General features: G+C 48.4%; 1 protein-coding gene across 1 annotated transcript in view; it reads left to right on the top strand.

The window, feature by feature from the left end:
- CLDN19 (claudin 19) overlaps window positions 1–13,981 on the top strand; it is a 138,202-nt gene extending 124,221 nt beyond the window's left edge. The window contains exon 5 of the mRNA XM_069610461.1: window positions 13,633–13,981. Within this exon, the coding sequence (XP_069466562.1) occupies window positions 13,633–13,684 (52 nt within the window). The 3' untranslated portion in view covers window positions 13,685–13,981. The remainder of the gene's footprint in view (window positions 1–13,632) is intronic.
- Window positions 13,982–18,811: the final 4,830 nt, after the last annotated feature.

The raw sequence follows: 18,811 nt of genomic DNA on the forward strand, positions 1-18,811 counted from the left end.
ACACGGCTACTCTGTTGTGGGAGATGAGTCGCTATCGCTCTGGCCAGACCCTGCAGCTGACTCAGGAGGTGGGGGAGCTGCCTCAGAAGATGGTGTGACAATGGGAGGCAGCCCACGCAAAGCACGAGTTTGCTCCTCCATGGCTGCAAGCAGGCGGGTCTGGTAGTTCTGGTTCTGGGTTATAATCATGCGGAGGTCCCCATGCAGTAACTCCCGGGATGACCTGACCTCCGCACGAGTTGCCTGCATCTCGGCCGAGAGCGTCCGTGTCAGACGCTCCAGCTGCTCCTCTGTCCTTCTATGGGATGAAGCCTCAAGCTCTAACAGGGTCGACCTGAGGTGACGGAATTCTTCCCTCAGGCCTTCCCTGTGGCGCTGGGACTCCATGGAAAGTGATTCCCGCAGAGTCGCCAGTGCCGCCCGCCTGTCCTTGTTGGACGCCAACATATCCTCCCTGTGTGCCTGGCTGATGGACTCTGTAGCCTGCTCCAGTCGCTCCATCAGCCTTTCTGGGGGGACAATGGAAGTGGCCACCCTATCCATGGCCTGTGCAATCATCTCGGATGATGCTGCCTGTTGGTTGGCCATACCGTAGATGGATTGCTCCCAAGCGGTATTGCCAGGTGGCATACGGCCACCACGTTGACGGGCACCACACCTGCCTGGGGCAAGGCGGACTGCGCCTTGCTGTGCCGGCAAGGCCTCAGGCTGCAGGACTGCATTCCCTCTCTGATCTGCAGCCCCAGGAACAGGATCAGAGATTGTGTGGTGTGGCCCTGCATCCGTAACCACCGGAGGCTGAGCTGCCGACACTGACATCCCCATTGAGGGCAATGGCCCGGCTGCAGGTGGGTCGGACAGAGGAGATTCTCTCCCAAGAACACTCACCTGCGACTGCACATAGGTGTCATCCTCCGAGTCTACACCTGAATACTGCTCGGGGGAGGAACCCCCAGAGACACCCCTCGACAGCACGACCTGCAGCACTTGTGGGTTTTCACCCACAAACACACCACGTCCCTCACTTGTGGAAGGTCGGCCCGGGTTGCCCTCCTGGGACGGCTCAACCACCACATCCCCAGCATCAACAAGTGCTTCGTCCCCTGCAAAGACATGAAAGAGAAAAATGGAAACAGGCATTAGCACCATGGCATGCAACAAGGGCTGATGAACAACAGAGGCAGTAGTTCTACGACACATGTCCCACATGACTGGGAGACCTCCTATGCATTCACCATCACTGGGTCTGTAGGGGAGGCTCAGGGCATACAATGTACAGATTGGAGAGCAACGCCTGCTCACCATGCTGCCTAGCACTGCCATCACACATTGGCCGGTGATTGCCATGTCAAAGGCACATGCCATCACACACATGGCATGTGACATAGCCACCAAGTGAAGAGGGAGAGGAGGGCAACTTTTTTGGATTTCTACCACTCTGGTCCTGACATTGCATCATCACATCAATAAGTTGACATGTTGTACATGGATCTGCTAGTCCAAATTGGCCACGATGCACAGTGCCTTGTCTACATCAACAAAATGCAGTAAACAATGAGATTCCACCTCCCCATCACCTGTAAAGGAATCATATAGCATTCGTGAAGCACCGGTCCAGAAATGTATGAAGGTACAGCGCAGCACTGAGGGGTGGTGGGGCAGTAGGGGATGCCAGTCAACAATCCTACTGGTGCTGGTGTCATTCATGTCACGCAAGTGCAGGGGTGGGTGGCACAATGATGTGCAAGGGGAAGTGCCGGCTGGAAGTGCTGTACAAGGTAAGTAGGACTTAACGTCAAGGGCAGATGGTGTTAGGCGCAGACAAGTGCTGGGGGGGGTGGCCTATAGGGGTACAGAGACAATCATGCAGTGCTGTGGGCTCGGAGGGGACAGGGGAGGTACACACTGCATCTGGCTCGGCAAGGTCCTTGCAGATTTCTATCTGTCCTGCAGAGTTGTCACATGCCGCAGATATGTGCCCTTGGATTGGGGATCTCATCTTGGTGAGAAGGGTGAGGCGCTATTGCCTTTGGAGCATGTGGCAGGCCAGTTTGCCAGAGGATGAGCATGATGCAGGACATTCCCTCTCTGCCACCCGGCACCTGTGGTCTGGGTTCACATGATCCGAGTCATGCCAGGACTCTGCATTGGCATGGGGCTTCAGACAGGTGGTCATGACCGTGGCAAAGACATCCAGTGTACCTGACATAGAGTGGAGCATGGAGTGGGCCCTGTCAGGATGGGAGTGAGCCTAAGGGGGAGCTGGATGGGGGGGAGATTTTGGCAGCATGAGCCTCGACTGACACACACTTCATGGGTTGGAATACCAAGAAGGTGTGTGACAGTGGTGAGGGTGGCTTTGCCTGTGGTGTGGTGAGGGTGAGCTGGGAGGAGAGGAGAATGTGATCACTCCAGGAGAGAGGAGTGCAGAGATGGACGGAGAGGGGAAAGTCAGATGAGATCAGAGCATCAAGAGTGTGCCCTGCAGAATGAGTAGGGACAGACGGGAGTCTAGAGGGTGAGAGGGAGTTGCTGAGGTCACAGAAAGGTCACGTGGGGGGGTCAACAAGCATGCAGGTGGATGCGTACAGCAACAAGGAAGAGGATTTCTGTGTCTGGGGACATGAGTGAGGAGGAGAGGTGAGGACACTCAGAAAGGAAGTAGTACATTTGACCAGTTTTCCCAGACACAGTACGAACAGTTTGTGAATGTCAAGGTGTGGTAGAGAGAGACGTCACACAAGCCATTCCAGAGTGGAGTAGGTCTAAGTAGGAGTGACAGTGGCAGGAATACCCTCAGGGAAGCCAAGGGCACACCCCCCCTGCACAGTAGTGGCGGGCAAAGGAGAGGGTCTCCTGAACATCAGGTAGGAGTGTGTGAAGGATGCAGACAGAGCTGGCCGTCAGACATGTTTCCATGAGACCAAGGATGTCAAGGTGCATAACCTCATGTAAGTGACAGATATCGGAGGAATGCCTGATGCAGCCGCAGTGAAAGGAGTGTAATTGTGGAGGAGGTTGACAGCCTTGGAGGACTTACGGGGAGTGCTAGAGATCAGAGGTGCAGCATGTGTAGGAGTTGGAGTGGGAGGCGGAGAAGGATCATGGGAGGGTGCAGGGAGGCAGTGCAGGATTGATGAGGAGAGAGGAGGGGGGACAGCAGGAGAGGTAAGGAAGTTGATGAGATGTGGCTAGCATTTCTCAAGGAGAATGAGGTTGGCCTAAGGGCCTTGGACTGAGATGCTCCCATTACCATGCACATCAATTGTGGCCTCTGAGGGTTGGAAGGAGGCCAGGAGTACACCCCAACGGGTCCCACCATTGATGGTGGAAGAGGAGCAAGGAGAGAGGACAGGGACCATGTGAAGGGTCTATGGGACAGGCAAAGGCATGTATGAGCAGATGTCAGTGAGAGTTGGCTTTGAGTAGGCTCAGATGCACTTGTCAGCAATAGGGTGGGTCGCATTGGAGGGCAGGGTGCCCTCATTTGACTGTTAGCAAGCAGGTGTCGTGAGTAGGGCACGATGGTCTGAACTGTAGAAGTCAGGGAAGATAGACCATGAAGAGCAGCATGGAGTGTGAGGGAATGGGGCTCGAAAACAGACGGTACCAAAGCACACAGGTAGGAGGTGGATGTCAAGGCAACATCCACAGTATGACAGCATGTTGGTAGGCATTTATATACAGAGGACGCATTAGCATGTGGTATCATTGCATGTCAGGCATGTGAAGATGAAACTTGATTGGCTGGGGGAAAGTATAGGAATGGTATGTAAGACATCAGATGAATAGACAGGGGAGTATGAGCAACAATGTAGTGACAAAATGACAATTCAAGGGCAACTTCCATGGTGTAGGGCCATATGTGCACTGTTGCCAGTTGGGATAGTGCTGTGGGCAGATGGTGTTGCACTGAACATACTGGATGAGGCACATGGGTGCCACTATCTACTCTGCCACACACCCCCTTGACAGGCACCCAACATGAATGCTTCACACACACACCATGCACATGGATAATACACACATGCATGTGCACTCACCTGATGATGCCTCGTAATCAGGGAGATCTCCCACACCTTGGAGTTGTCCCTCGGTGACGTAGGATCCAGCTACGGACTCGTGTGGTGTGAGTTCTATTTCCTGTGCTGGGGACCCACCTCCAGTCACCAAGGTTGCGGCATGACTTGAGGCCAGCTTATCCTTTGCCCTGCGCTTAAGGTCATTCCAGCGCTTCTGGCAATCACTAGCTGTGCGCCTCACTACTCCAAGGGCACTTATTCTGTCAGCAATGGTCTGCCAGTGTGCCTGGCGTCTGGCATGTGTGGTCTTGGACCCTGCAACGATGACCATTTCCCTATCATGATCTGACACATACTGAACAAGTGCATTCAGTTCGGCGTCTGTGAAGCTTGGCTTCCTTGATGGGCCGGACTGTGCAGCCGTGCCTGGGGAATCAGCCTGTGCCGGACGTGCACTCTTCCTCTTGCGCTTGGAAGGGGGTGGGGATCCAGAGTGTCCTACGCCGCTGTGGACACTAGGGGCAGGAGCCGTGGTGGACTCAGTACTGGGTGTGTGGGATTGCACACTCAGCATGGGAGTAGGTGCAGGCATTGGGGGTAGTGGGATGGGGTCAGGCCTGATCTGAGGTGCATGAACTAGGACCGACACAGTCTTGGCAGGGTGTATGAGAGGTGGGGTGGATGGAGCCACACCCTGGCTACGGGGGCCAGCAGATGACCTATCTGGCATAGATGCGCGTGCCCTGATGACACCAATGTGCACCGGTGCACGTGCAGTGGACCTGCTGACCTGGATGTCAGCGATGGGATCACCCTCGGACAGGTCTGCTGCCACAATGGGCTGGTCCAACAAGGGCTGATCAGGGTTGGTATCAGCCACATGACCCTCAACTGGGGGGGGGGGCATGGGTGTCCCTGACTGGTCCTCCAGACTGGGGGGGACAGGGGCACCCTGCAAGTCACAACCACGTCCCCTAGTGGATCCTCCACGGCCACCACGTGTGGCTCGGCCACCTTTGCCACCCTTACGGCTTGCACGCCTCCCAACCATGGCACTGATGTTATTGTGCGTATGGGAGTCGGTGTGCACAATTGTCCTGGGCAATTGGGTGTCAAAGGGGTTGGGTACCAGATGGTATTCGTACCCTAGTGCAGTGGCAAGGCTATATGACACCCCTGGGGAAAGATGACGGGTCACGCAACGCACAGGCACCCCAGAAAAGTTAAGGAACGTGCACAATACCCCTCCTAGACCACGTGTGCTGATGGAAAACCCTTCACTACGCTGTGGCATCCAGTAACACAATGAACGTATGCGTGTCACACGCAGCCTAGATTGACCTCTGAAGGGGTAGGCTACACACGGGGCAAGCACAGAAGTTAGATACGTGCGTGACTCACCGTCTGCCAGGTAAAAGAGCGTGAAAAATGAGCGCGTTTGGTTGGCAACACCCCCGCCAAAAGAAGATGTGTACGCTGTCTGAGGAGACAGGACAACAGTAGAAGGGGACACTGTTTGAGGGAACAGGCCCAGGTAAACCAGTACAAGAGGAAAAAGAGAAAAAGCTGTCAGAGGTAACAGGGAGTACGAACTGGAAACGCCGTGAAGTAAATCGCGTGTGAAACGACAAGAAGTACAGAATTCACCCACTCGCTCTCCACGAAAAGCACGTACAAGGAAATGGTGTTCAACACTACCTTATATACAGGCCCACACGTACAGCGTCACTTACGGCGTGTACGTGCTTGGCCCATGTTCACCAATCACACGCTTTGTCACTTCTGCGTGTGGATCCTTTTTCACCAATCACACGCTTTGACACTCCTGCGTGTAGCTCACTTTTCACCAATCACACGCTTTGTCACTCCTGCGTGTAGATCCATTTTCACCAATCACACGCTTTGTCACTCCTGCGTGTAGATCCATTTTCACCAATCACACGCTTTGACACTGCACGTGCAGGTAACTATAGACGCACATATGCTGGTGACAGGTTTTCGCGCGATTCGCTGAGTGTGGGGTTTTCACGTGCAGATTCACTCCCTATCAGGCTGTCCACGCGTTCAGACACGAAAGACCACGCTCCTGGCCAGGAGGCAAAATTACAGTCCCCCAGAGCCCTGAGCACGCTCCCACCTGCCATCTGCTGCTGCCTGACTGCCTGCTGGCCACGTGCCCCACAGTGCTGGTGGGTGGGGGGGGTGGGAGACATGGGTGGGGGCCTGGTGGAGGGTGCCCCTGGTGGATGGGGGGTGGGGGTGGTGGGAGACATGGGTGGGGGCCTGGTGGAGGGTGCCCCTGGTGGATGGGGGTGCAGGGGGACATGATCAGGTGTGCAGGGTAGTCCCCTGTTTTGTGGGCTGCCTGCAGGGGCCGTGGAGGGTGTACAGGGTACACCTGTGAGGGCCCACCCAGCCTAATCGCGTGTGTAACTTCCCACGCACCCCTGTAATACACGTACCAAGACAATTCGCGTGTGAGAATTCCCACGCACCCCTGAAATACACGTACCCTGCTGAAGTCGCGTGTAAAACTTCCCGCGCACCCCTGTAATACACGCGCCCAGCCTATTCGCGTGTGGAAATTCCCGCGCACCCCTGAAATACACGCGCCCAGGCTATTCGCGTGTGGAACTTCCCGCGCACCCCTGAAATACAAGTACCCTGCTGTAATCGCGTGTGGGACTTCCCGCGCACCCCTGAAATACACGCGGACAGGCTATTCGCGTGTGGAACTTCCCGCGCACCCCTGAAATACACGTACCCTGCTGTAATCGCGTGTGGGACTTCCCGCGCACCCCTGAAATACACGCGCCCAGGCTATTCGCGTGTGGGACTTCCCACGCACCCCTGAAATACACGCGGCCAGGCTATTCGCGTGTGGAACTTCCCGCGCACCCCTGAAATGGACGTAGCCTGGGATTTGACGTGTGAAACTTCCCGCGCACCCTTGAAAATCGCATGGGCCGCTTGCCGTGATGGTCCAGTGTTAGCGCAGCCCCTTGCGCTGGTTTGTGATTTTTATGAGATTTCCCAGCGCAAGGGGCGTTCCTGGGGGCGTAACTGGCGCTGCAGCGAGTCGCTGCGCCACTGTGCGCCACGGCTGCCTGGGGAAGCTAAAATCCATGAATACGCTGTGCGCCGGATTCGGTTTTGGCGCACGCGGCTGGCGCAGACTATCGCAGGCGCACGCTGTGCGCCAGCCGCGTGCGCTACTTGTGCGCTGGATTCTATGAATTACCCTGATAGTTTGGATTTCAAGAGCTAGAAGGTTCCAGCTCTGCACCAGATTTTATCGACAAAAAAGATGAAATCGATCTGCTTCTGTGTTTTAAGGTTTAGGTGCCATATCATTCTCAATGTGTATGTTGGTTCGATTTTGTTTGCTGTCTTTCGTGCCTAGTCTAACCATACCTCAAATGGGCTTCTTAGGTCCATCTGCCATCAAATATGGGATGCGCGGTGTTCCGCGAGTCGTCTATCTGCGCCATCTTATTTGAAAAGAATGTGTATAGGCTTCCAGCTCACGTCAGAGTTCGAGTGACCTCAGGCGCGTAACGTCTGATGTCAAACGTCACTTCCATTTTTTTTAAAACAGGTCTTTCACAAATGTGTATGCGCGAGAAACATAGATTTGAAATTGTGGTCCTGCACCCCAACGTATTTCTGAGATGCAGGACCAATATTTTAGGAACTACAAGATTCCCCATTCAAACAACATTTGTAAAACACCTTATTAGAATTTGCCCCAGTTTTTATGAAAAAATATCGGAACTATGGTGTACACCTACACTTTCTATGTTGTTCTACATGTTTATATATTTATCCACAATATTCACAGCATATTTCCCAAGTTGTCCACAATACTCCGTTCTCTACAGACTCAATGTTCTCCTAATTAGTAAACCCATTTCTACCACAATAGATATAATTGAACTTGATTATGTATAGCCATGTATACAAAACTCTGAGTGAGTGGTAACGAAATCCCTTATGTCTCTTTCAAGCACTCTATCGTAATCTACATCTTTTATCCAACGCCCATCCCTTCATTTGCAAGTGTAATGCTACAGTGGTGGATACAATACACATACAATGTGGTGGTGGGTCTCAAACCCATATCTTGATAAGTCATCCATTCTTGCAATTAGAAATCCAATTATATAATATGAAATAGAATTCAACAATTTAAAGCTAGAAGGTACTATTTGTACAGTCCACATGTAATATAACAACATTGAAACACGCTAAGTACATAACAATAAGTGATAACGAGTGAGATATGGCACATCCTGTTATACATGATGTCCGCTTCTCTCAAAATGACCTCTCTTGGTATGTGCATCTTAATAAAAAGGCCCCCAATTTGTGATCTGAGTTTAGACCTTTACATGCTGTCCTGTATTTACCAATTGTTTTAGCCCCAGTCTTCCTCAGTATCCTTCATCTGTCACCCCCTCATGGGTCTTTTGCTATAGTTTTAATGCCAGTAAACTTCATGTCCGCCTTGCTATCCATTTGATGGAATTCCTGCCAATGAGTGGATAAAGGCAGTTTTGGATCCTCTTTATTCAAAGCGCTCAGATGCTCCGTTATGCGTATTCCGAGCTCTCGTATTGTGCTCCCAATATAATTCAAGCCACATACGCACATTATAACATAGACAACATAGGTTGTCCTACAATTGATGAATTCTGAAATTCTTAGTTGTTCCTCAATATTGATTACCATGTTTTTACATTCATATACATGCTGGCACATATCACACATTCCACACTTGTAAAAGCCTGATTTGTTTTGCTGGTTGGGTTGCGATTCAATATGAAATCTGGATGTATCACCACATGTGTTATGTGACTATGGAAATAATGGTAATGTATTGAACCTTTTTATTTGTAACTGATTTAGCTTCTTGTTTTGGGTTTCATTACTGATTGTCTCTCTGAATAATGATAGCTCTGATGAAGACCTGAGGTGTTCCGGTCGAAACACGTGTTGGCTACCTATTAAAAGAGATGTGCACCACCAAGTTATGAGTGATTGTGGATATTATATGTGATTGCAATTACAAGGACTTTTATCGATTTAGGGTGTAGCGCTTTGGCAATATAGCACTTTATAGGTTGTTTGTGTTTAATGACCGAGGGCTAGTGCCATTTGCTATGACCATTGCTGGCGTATGCACCCCTCCCCCCCTATTAATGCATTTTCTTTTGCTCTAACATCAGTCCTTAGCTCGATGGAGTATTAGCTCATTAGTTCTCATTATAAGGTTGGTGGTATCCCGTCGGTAAATTCAGTGGGATACCACTAAAACGGTAATACTGTTTCCGCCACTTGGTCTACCGGTATTACCGGCAGATTGCAAGTGGCAGGAAGGGTTGTTAATCCCATTCCATGGAGTCCCATTGGACTCCAGGTGGGTATTGCCGGCACTGGTAGTACCAGTGCCGGTAATACCAGCTGGATTTTGGCAGTGGGGTGCCTGTGTTACCTCCAGCTCTTGGCTGGAGGTAAATCAGGCCATGCCAACGGCAAACTTGTAATTTGGCAGTGCGGGAAAAGAGGTGGTAATGGAATTAATGCCACCTTTTTTCCACACTGCCAACCTTGTAATGAGGCCCATACTGTCTTTTTAAACAGTCGCATGATCTAAAGATAGCCCTCTGATTGATATTCCCAGATCATCTATAGAGAGCTGGAGTTATAGCCAGGCCACCCTCCTTGTGGCGAAGAAAGTTAATTTACCATTAGATGAATGATTTCTAGAACCTATATGTCCTTGATGGAATGGTAGTGTAACCTTAAGAGTACAAGATAGGGTAAGAATGATAAGAAATATTATTAAGGACCCATATGTATGTTTGCTGTTCCCTTTGTAGGTAATGACATAAAAAAAGGGGGACATATATAAAAAAAAAGAACTTGAGGCCCGCTGCCAGGACGTGATGACGACCTGCATAGTGAAAGAGATGTGGAATTGTCTTATTGGTCCTAAAGAAAGTGGGAAGAAGTAATCAAAACCCACTGAAACCGGTTGACTGTTATTTTGGGATGTTCAACCAATTTTTTTGGCAACCTGTATTATTACCATTTTTTAATCTTTTGTTTGAGCAGATGAGAAGGGAGCAGTAAAAGTGATTAATATCTACCCTACATGCTCACTAATCCGGCCTCTTTTTCAATGGGGTTTTCCAGATTTTTTAATAATTGAATCTGTGAACATTTGCACCAATGGGAATATAATTAGCTCTGGAGTAGGGTCAGTTTTCTTTTCTGTCCACTCACCCTAGACAAGCGGCTCACCAGCGCATTCTAGGGTCCACTTATACAGTTTGCATTGGTTGGTGGAATGTGTTAGTTACATGGTATTTATTAGCCAATAAAAATAGATGAATACGAATTTTCCAGCGATACTCTTTTTTTGTGTGAGATGATTGGGGCATTACGTGCCATCCGGCAGCCCATTGTGGTCCTTTTGTGTGAAGACTGCCTCCGAATTCACCCAGTGGAGTAGTCAAACTGACCCCTACTTGTCGGCCTTCAATGTTTTTTGGAATTGCTCTTGCACAAGGAATACCTTCATATCCATGGTGCGTTTCTGCCATAGACACTATTCTATTAAAAACTTGATTCAATAGGAAAGCTGCCAGCGTGTGTCACAAACTGTCACAACCTTGTGTAAGACTTGAAGTTACCGTAGGGGTATTGTCCGAATACTCCGCTTTCCCACCCGATGCACCACTCTCCTCACCTGAGTCTTCAGGGTCTGACGCTCCGACGCCGTGTCAGTGGGCAAGGTAATCCTTTTTACTCTTCGTTGTTAGAGCTCTGACACGGAACGAAGCCGTGGTGGAACTCTGAATTGGTTACCACCTTGGCTCCGGTCCCGTATGCAGGCAGGTAAGGGGAAAAAGCCCGAAGGCGGAAAAAACCCCTGAGTCGCGGTAGAACTGCTGGCCGTGGATTGCGATGAGAAATGTAGCCGTAGTAGTAGTAGAATTCAATTGCATCGGGAATCCTTGAGGTAAACAAAGCGAAGATTCATCCGGAGAAAAAATGACAAGGAGGGAAAGAACACTGGCAGAAAGCAGGTAAGCGCCGAGACGCAAAAGCAGAGAGAAACCGGCAGAAGAGGGGGGCCACCAGGGAGACGGAGAGGAAGGAGAAAAAGAGGAGAAGATCCCCAAAAGGGGAGAAAAGGAGCGAGCGAGAGAAAAAGCACTGGAAGCGTCTCACTGTGAAAACGAAAGGAGACGGTTGCAACGCAAGGAACCATGGGTAGCAGGAAGTAAACAGGCGAGAGGAAAGAACAGAGGAAAACACTAGACCGTAAACAGAGAAACGTGAACAACGTGGTGGCAGTATTAATGGCGGCGAAGCCGTAACAACGGCATCCATAGCCAACCGAGAGCGTTCATGACAACGTGTCTCTCCTGTTTTCTGTCGCATCTCTCGTTGGATTTGTCGGTAGAGCGCTTTATCTTTTCCAAACCTCTACAAGATACCTAGACATCAGTCATCGTATGCCATCATACCATCTGCATTTAGGATCTGGTGGGTCTCCTGCAGCTCCTCCATCAGCAGTGGGACAATGGAGTGTAGACAATGTTTGCTGTCCTACTATGCAGCATTTGTGATGCACTCAAAGTTGAACTAGAATGACTCTGGATCTTCTCCCTCTACGAACAACTGATGTAAAGACGCTGGTGGTGCTGAGACGTATCCTTGTATTTGTCCTATTAGAGCCATCTGCCCGAGGACCATTCTGTCTAGGATAATCATGAAGGTTAAGTAGCCCTCTATCCTGGGTTGGCCACTCCAGCTTCTTCTATCATTCTTGCACCTACTTCCGGGCCTCAAAGGAGTGCTCTAGAGAGAACCATGCCTAGTACCTCACGTTTTCTGTCTGGTGAATGGTCACTGTTTATGCTTCCAAGTGAGGGATGCGTCTTGGAATGAGACAGAACTTGCTCCGTTCTTCTCTTTCTAATTAGGCCCAATCTCGTTGCTGGAACCAGAGTCTTCTGCTTCCTGCTGGTTGGAATCCTGTGTGAGGGACATGAATACAGGTGTGATCTCAGCGGTTTAAACAACTGCTGTCCCAGTTGACAGTAAATTACACCATGGGATCATAAACGACTCTCCTGCGCACTGGCCATGGTTCTCTCCCTATAAGAACAGGCACGATCTGTCGGTCTTCTTCTTGCTGATAGATTTTATCCATCAGTGGTGATTTTTGGTTACCGAGGATTGAGCCTCATTACTCCATCTTCTCGGGTTGAGTTTGTAGTCCTGGGTTAGAATTCTTCTTGGTCTGTGTGAACTTTTCAGAGCAGAGCTGGTTTCACAGGGTCTTTGCGAACAAGCACGAGGAGGTTCTATCCTGTTCTAAGCATGTAAGCGCGCATCCTGTTTGTAAAGTGGCATAAGAATTAGAAATGCCAAGAAACGCCCCTTTTCCATGTGTTTCTACACACTGTGACTAATAATGCTAGTGAAACCAGTATAACTCTGAGTACTTGCCAATGATGCATATGCAGGCATGAAGTCCGAACGGGAGAGTTTCCCCTGCATCTGGTCAGCATGTGATGTCATCTAACCAATCAAATGTCATCTCCTAGCAGCGAGTATAGACGATACATGTGCACCGTTCTCCCATAATGCACTCACACAAACTTGCTCATTAGGCGTACGGTGGAAATGGCAAATCGTGTGTTATTGCAAAGAACATCTAATTAGGAGTTGGGACGGCATGACATATGTGCCAAAATGCTAACATAGTACGTACTGCACGCTGTAAATATGGGTTATTCGCCCCAGGCAGTACTTTCCACGCACCCCTAGTGATGGGAATTCATAATGCAAGTATTACAAACTGCACAGACTATGCGGGAGTGTGACCACCCCAGAGACACGGAAACATCTAGTCCTTTCTTATTCCGAACGTAACCACTATCAGAATCCGCTACTTAAAAGCGATGGTTTCGGCAGACACCATTTGGAGAAATGTTTTGGACAAGGCTAACATGGGGGGACAGTGTCTTCTTAATCATAGCCTCATGTGGGTTCCTCTCAGAAACATTCAGGATACTTGGTGACGCACGACTGATAACACAACTGGGGGTGGAAGTACTTGCGGTAAGGTTCTTATTCCAGACTGTGCTAGCTTTCTTATCAAGGGTTGCTGTGAGTAAATGAACCCATAGTTGCTCTCTTTTATGATCTGTTGTTTGCTTCTTTTACTTTTATACTTGTGTGACCTAATTGAATGTTTTACCTTGCTAATTTTTTGTTTCTTTTGTTGTCATTCTTTTTTTTTTCATTGTGAAAATGTGATAAAGTGTTTGTGAAAGGTTTAAATATGATTTAAAACCAAAGCACGATTAAAAAAAAATCAATATTTTTTACTGTGACCATAGCCACATTGAAGCTTTGTGCATATATGAGGATGACTGTATCTCCAGTACCAATACACGTCAATCATTAAGCAGTGGCGCAGATGTATTGTTCCGCCTCAGAATTTACCAAGCGCCATTTGCTATGTTTCTCTACGTATGCCTCCTATGCGACATAGTACTGACATCCCTCTTTTTGTTTTGAATTTCAGACCAGATATAAAACCATCTTCGCCCGTCAGGGGGGAGCAGCAGTATTTGTAATGTGTGTATACTCAGGGTGCACTGTGTCCTCCAAAAATGTCGAGTTTGATTTACCGAGAGGACAAAATATCTTTTCTGAGAGACACTGGGCCTGATTCATGGAAGTGTTTTATAATGGCGCAATCCCATAAATGCTTTGTTGTGAAGACTGTGTGTAATCATCTTTGGACTGCTTAACACGTTAACTTGCAGGGTTTTGTGTCTGCAGTATTTTGCGTCAGCTCTGCGTGTAAAGCGGCGCACTGTTTGGCACTGCCTTTTTCCAATATAAGGTCTTTTGTACGATTAATCTAACAACTTGTTTTGAGTGCATCATTTCAGCGACGAGGAAGAGAACAATTGGATTACTAACAATGAGGACTCTTCGGTTAATGTGTTACCGGCATCTACCAACCTGCAAAACGTTGTAAAACATATTTTAAGAAATCACCATGTAAAAAGTTCAAGATTTTTTTTTTAACAAACCTTGGGGTCAACTGTTTGCAATTAACTGAACGATGGAGACTCGGTTCTGATGACTCACAGTGGTAAACAGAACTTGTATATTCTTCAACTAACCACTTCATAAAGTAAAACAAACTACATTTCCTAGGTGATGCTACAAATCATTCTCACTTCAGGTGACCACGTACGTAACTAATCATTAGCACGTCAATTCGATGAGTGATATCCCACCAATTAGCCTTCTTCTTTTACACCTGTCTCCTGTGCACTTCAAGACATTCCATGCATGCTGCGCCTCATGCAGAAACTAGAAAAGGCACTGTTTGGCCAGGTCAACCAAACAACGGCTCACGGTGGTTTGGTTTGTGTGCATGAGCAATCCAATCTTAATGAATGTTGTTTACTTCTAGTGGCCCTCATTACGAGTCAGGCGGTGGACCATGGTGCTATTAGCACCATGGTCCATGCCGGATTCCGCCATGGTGGATGGCGGAATTACCGCCCCATTCCAAGGTGAGTGGGGCGTAATTCCCATTCACCATTTGCCCTTCCCCATTCCCATTTTTGCCCCATAGGGCATAATGGGGATGGGGAAGGCGCTAATTACGGCACCGTAAATTACGGTGCCGTAATTAGCACCAAGGTCCCTTAGCACCTTGGACTATAACGCCTGCAAAAAGCAGGCGTTAAAGTGTGAATCAGGCGTTAAGGGTTAACGGCGCCGACGGTGCCGTTAAACCCTTAACGCCTGACTTGTAATGAGTGCCAGTGACTTTAAAGGTCGCCCCCAAAATATGAGTTTCTCTGGAATTACACCATCACCCTGCCCGCATCACTGCGATCTCCGATAATGTCGACTTTTTAAAAAAAATCTCGACCCCCTGTAGACCTCATATATATGTGGGTGGTAATGGTATATAATGCAAGAAGGGGGGCCGCGGGAGGTCTCCCCTGCATACATATGTGGTGTAGAAATTTTCGGGGTTGCAGTGTTGGGGGTTGCAGTAGTCGTATAGATCCGTTTCTCTTCTCTGTCTCTCTCTCTCGCTCTCTCTCTCCGGCTCTTCCTCTCTCTCCCTCCCTCTCTGTCACTGTCTCTCTCGCTCTCTCTGGTGCTGGTGGAGTCTCACATCAGAGAACACATTGGCTTCTCACAAGAGCACACAGGAGGATGCATTTAGCATGAGGTGCCCTTTTCTGGAAGTCTGTGATGTCCCAACCTAACAGAAGTGCAGCGAACCCAATCAAATGTCCCGTCCACCACTGGTGTGTGCAAGCACCCTGCAGCTGTATGTGCCCAGAACACCTGGGATCCCATTATTGATGTGTGTGCTGTAAAATAACTGAATTCCTGTTTGTGACTGCGTGAAATAAGCGGCAAATCTCAGTTGTCCATGATTAATGTTTGTGCCAAAAGCAAAGCGTGCTTCCGCCACAGATGTAAGCGTGCTGGAGCACGAGCTTGGAGAGCGTGCAAGATGTCTGTGGACATTTTCTGAACTCCGCAGAAGGATATTGCCTCGAACTGTGCTAGGGCTTAACCTACATCAGAACCCTGGCATAAGAGGTAAAGCTTTCCCTCCATTATTAGCATTAAGGCCGCCTTTGCTTTCCAGGGAACAAAGTATATGCCAGTGCTTCCTCCAAGCAGCGTCCATGCAGGCGTTGGCAGAACTCATGTTTTTCACTAGGACTCCCTCCATGATCCCACTTTATTTTCTGTAATGGCGAGAGTTGACAGAAGTAGAAATCAAAATCTTCTGGAGATCCAAAAGTTGCAGAAGCCTGATCCTTAGATCATCAGCACAGGGAGGAAGAAAAGGGGTCTGTCTTCCAGCAGAGTGACTGAGATGTTGGCCTTTGACGCTGCAGGGATATCCATCTGCACCTCCCCCGAGCTCCAGGGAATTCACTGATAGGGTCATCATACTCCCAAGGAAGGTTTCGAAGACCTTAGCATTGAGCCAATCAGCTTACTTCCAGGACACTTGGTGTAAGAGAGGGCACCACACGGAGCAATGGGGCCTGGACTACTCCGTCAATCATCTGGGACCCGCTGACACAATTCCTGGAGATTCCATGACGTCATTCCACCAGTATACAGTCTGGCCGTCTAAATTGTAGCGGCACAATTTCAGTGGAACTAATTTAAGTGTGTGTTGTTTTTTTAAATAAAGTTACAATCATTTCTTTTCTATAATTCTGGTTTAAGTAAATAGGGTTTGACATTATTGTTTTCTGTTTTCAATTACCTGTTCATTGCATACTGATATTCCCCTTCCAAAAGCCAGCCTACACTGTAGTTAGCCTTTAAATGGGACGAGACAGCGCACACCCTCCTTCTCTCGCACTGCTACTTCCCCCGACCACTAAAACCCCACCACAATTATCTTTTCAAATAAATAACTAGCGCTGATATTCTAATATATGTCAGCATTTGTGTGCTGGTGTTTTTTATGTAATGGAATCCTGACTATTAACTTACTTTTTCTCATTTTGTCTCACACATCACCCTAAATACCACTCTCCATGGTTTTAAAATCTAAAATATAACGAATTATGCGTTCATTTATTTTTCATTACTTGAGTATTTGTTTTCAATTTGTCATAGTTGAATATCCACCTTTATGTAAACACGTCTGTGTAAACCTGGTTTGAATACCAGGCAGACACCCGCGTCTACTTCCAGGCGGCTAAGCTGTTGAGTTGATGTCGTCATTTGCTCTCTTTTCTTCGCATGGATGCGAAATCCCCCAAGCCATTGGATTCAATGGTAACACCACAGCTACTTTGGAATCCTATGAGCCGAGCAATCCCATTTGCGAGAGGGCAGTGACCCATCTGGGGAGATGATCTAGGTGCTGCTGCTGGCCTGGACAGACATGTAGAGGGGTGTGTATGGGGTGCGTGAAAGTTATTGCTTGAACACGATTACACTAAACATAGTAAAAAGACTTCAGTTCATTGCAGTGAACTGAAGTCTTTTTACTATGGCTATGCTTATAGTAATACTGTGAAACCCCCTAACTTGCACACATTTTCTTTTCAGCATGTATTGGGTATATGAACATTATTAAAGTACGCATTGCTAAATTACAGCCCATTTTGAGATGGTGCTATCACCACTGTCATCATTTCCTTGAAGGAAAGAGAAGACTGCAGGCTTGCCATGGCTGCCCCTGCGCCTGTGGAAACCCCTTGAAGGCAGTGTTGCCAACTCCTCAGTGAAGAAAGTAGCTATTGGCTCCCCTAGAAGTCGCCAGAAGTAGCTAGATGACGTCACTGCCTAATTTGCATAATTACCTCCTCTTTCCCCCTGCGATTTATGGCTTTTACTGTGGCCCCCTCCCCTTTTAACACCTCCCTTTTAAGTTATCAGTGTGTTTTTGCATTAGAAAACGGGCGAATGACCACACTTTTTTCAATTGGTTTGGAAACTTGCATAAATGAGCAAGTCTCCAAACCAATTGAAAAAAGTAGCTAGATTTCTCGCTAGCCGCTTTTTAATGAAAAAGTCGCTAGGGTGGCGTACTTTCTCACTAAATATAGCGAGAAAGTCGCTAGGTTGGCAACACTGCTTGAAGGAAAGAGGTATTTGCAAATACGTTTTTTTAAAATTAACTTTATTTTCAAAAAACAAAACAGACAGACGACATAGCATTGACATAGGAAGGCAGAAGATAGCAATGACATGATATAAAGGGACCCAATAAAGATGATCAAATGAACATTAGATGGCACCCCATATCATCCATATTAAGGGAATGCAGGCACTGCACCCAACTAACATCTTGCTGCTGAACAGGGTCCTCATCTTCTTTCCGTGCCAAATATGTGCGTAACGGAACCCAAATGTCCATAGGGTGGCGAACCGGGGTCACAGAGGCAATAAAGTTCTCTTCCCTCTCGTTGGTGTAGACCAAGGGCGTCATTACAAGTTAGAAGGTAACCATGCTGCTATTAGCAGCATTGGCTCCCCCGTTACCGGGTACCGGGTCTGGGTTCCTTGAACGGGGAATTACCGGGCCATTCCGACCTTGGAGGACCTGGTAATTCCTCATTCAAGGAACCCATCCCCATTCCCATTCGAGCCTACATAGGGCTCAATGGGAATGGGAAGGTTGCTAACAACGGGTCTGTTAATAACGGGCCCATTGTTAGCACCCTGGTCTGCTCGCGGGACCCGCTAAGGGCGCCTGGTAAAAACCAGGCGTCCTTAGCGGGTTCCCGCGAGCAGACTCGTAATGAGGCAGTAAGAGTTTGACGGCTCTGGCACCTTTACCGGTGCTGTTAACCCCTTACCGCCTCACCCGTAATGACCCCCCAAGTCTTTTAGCCATTCCCATCTGGTCGGGCCAAAACTGATTTCCAATGTCGAAGGATACATTTTTTAGCCACTATACAGGCAATGTTAAAAAACTGCCTCGAAACTATTGGCACCTTCCAAATGTCTCCAAGTATATATTTCAGTGGGGGCATAGTGGAGGGGGGATCTCAGTAATCTCAATTAACATTCCAGCAACACTGTGCTAATAGGAGGACAATTCCAGAGCATATGAAGTGAGTAAGCAGGAGTCATACCACATTTCACACATACATCATCTGCATCTGGGGGGAATTTAGCTATTTTAGCCGGTGTATAGTGCAACTGATTAAGTATTTTGAACTGTATCGGCCGGTAGC

Source organism: Ambystoma mexicanum, chromosome 8 (genome assembly GCF_040938575.1).
Source record: "Ambystoma mexicanum isolate Mex_15411 chromosome 8, UKY_AmexF1_1, whole genome shotgun sequence".
In the NCBI taxonomy this organism is placed as follows: Eukaryota; Metazoa; Chordata; class Amphibia; order Caudata; family Ambystomatidae; genus Ambystoma; species Ambystoma mexicanum.